The sequence below is a fragment of the Impatiens glandulifera genome, chromosome 7, assembly GCF_907164915.1.
Source record: "Impatiens glandulifera chromosome 7, dImpGla2.1, whole genome shotgun sequence".
Classification (NCBI taxonomy): domain Eukaryota; kingdom Viridiplantae; phylum Streptophyta; class Magnoliopsida; order Ericales; family Balsaminaceae; genus Impatiens; species Impatiens glandulifera.
In genome coordinates this window covers 50,345,317-50,346,426 of record NC_061868.1, presented here as the reverse complement: position 1 = coordinate 50,346,426, position 1,110 = coordinate 50,345,317, and the positions used below count along the sequence as shown (strand labels likewise).

The window sequence follows — 1,110 nt, the reverse complement described above, 5'->3', positions numbered from 1 at the left end:
ACCACTACTTTTACATCAAATATCAAACAAGTCAGATCTTCAAAATATATATTTTAAAATATTTGAAGTTGGTATAATTAATGTAATATTTGAAAGGAACCCTATTTTGCGTAAGAAAGGTAACATTGAGTGTCATAATATGAAAGGTACAGCTCGAACTTCCCATCTACCAGTTTATTTTGGGTGTCATTAATTAATACACCAGACCGCATGCAGCAGCTTATAAAAGCAAGGAAGCAGAGTGTATATATGACACTAATACCAAGTCTCTCTTACTAAATCGATCGATCGTTCTTGAGTAATGGCGACCACTATGAAGGGTGCATGGACCATGGAAGAAGACAGGATTCTGGTGAAGCTGGTTCTGCGTCACGGCGCTAAGAACTGGCCAACCCTGAGCAAGTCAATTGAGGGGCGATCGGGGAAATCTCTTAGGCTGCGCTGGCTCAATCATCTGTCCCCGAAGGTGAACCGCAATCCATTCAGTCCCGAGGAGGACCAAATCATCATCCGAACCCATGCAAGATTGGGAAACAAGTGGGCTACTATCGCCAAAATGTTGTTAAATGGAAGGACAGATAATTGTGTCAAAAACTACTGGCATTTCAGCTTGAAGAAGAGATTGCCCCCCATTGTTGATCAACCCCAAGAACAGGAAAATGACCGCCCGGAGGAACGACCAACTCTTTCTGCAAATCTGCCAGGAGGGTCGGACACCGATCCTTCAACTTCTTTGACGCTTGCACTGATCAGGACTGTGGACAGAGAACCAACAGCCGCAGCCGCAGCCGTTGGCGACCACATTTGATCCTAGCTAGCTTGCTTAAGGTGGCACGAGAAATGGTTGAAGGAATTCATGGTGAGAGAGAATAATGTTTACATTTTATGAGTGAGTGTGTTTGTGTTTGTGTGTGTGTGAGAGAGAAGAGAAGAGAAGAGAAGAGAAGAGAAGAGAAGAGAAGAGAAGAGAAGAGAAGAGAAGAGAAGAGAGAGAGATTAGACCTAGTTAGCTGCTTGAATGAATTTGGAAAAAATAAATATAAATTGTTGAACATTTTATAATTATATATTTGACAATAACAAATTATATATAAGAAGGAAAGAATTAAA

General features: G+C 41.2%; 1 protein-coding gene across 1 annotated transcript; it reads left to right on the top strand.

Moving 5' to 3' along the window:
- The first annotated feature begins 301 nt into the window (after nt 1-301).
- LOC124910178 (transcription factor MYB77-like) lies at nt 302-808 on the top strand. Its single transcript, XM_047450793.1, has one exon. It carries the CDS (start codon nt 302-304, stop codon nt 806-808), a length of 507 nt encoding a protein of 168 aa, XP_047306749.1.
- Nucleotides 809-1,110: the final 302 nt, after the last annotated feature.

What these genes read in the sequence shown, in the direction of transcription:
- LOC124910178 (XM_047450793.1), top strand. Translation starts at nt 302, where the DNA reads ATGGCGACCACTATGAAGGGTGCATGGACCATGGAAGAAGACAGGATT.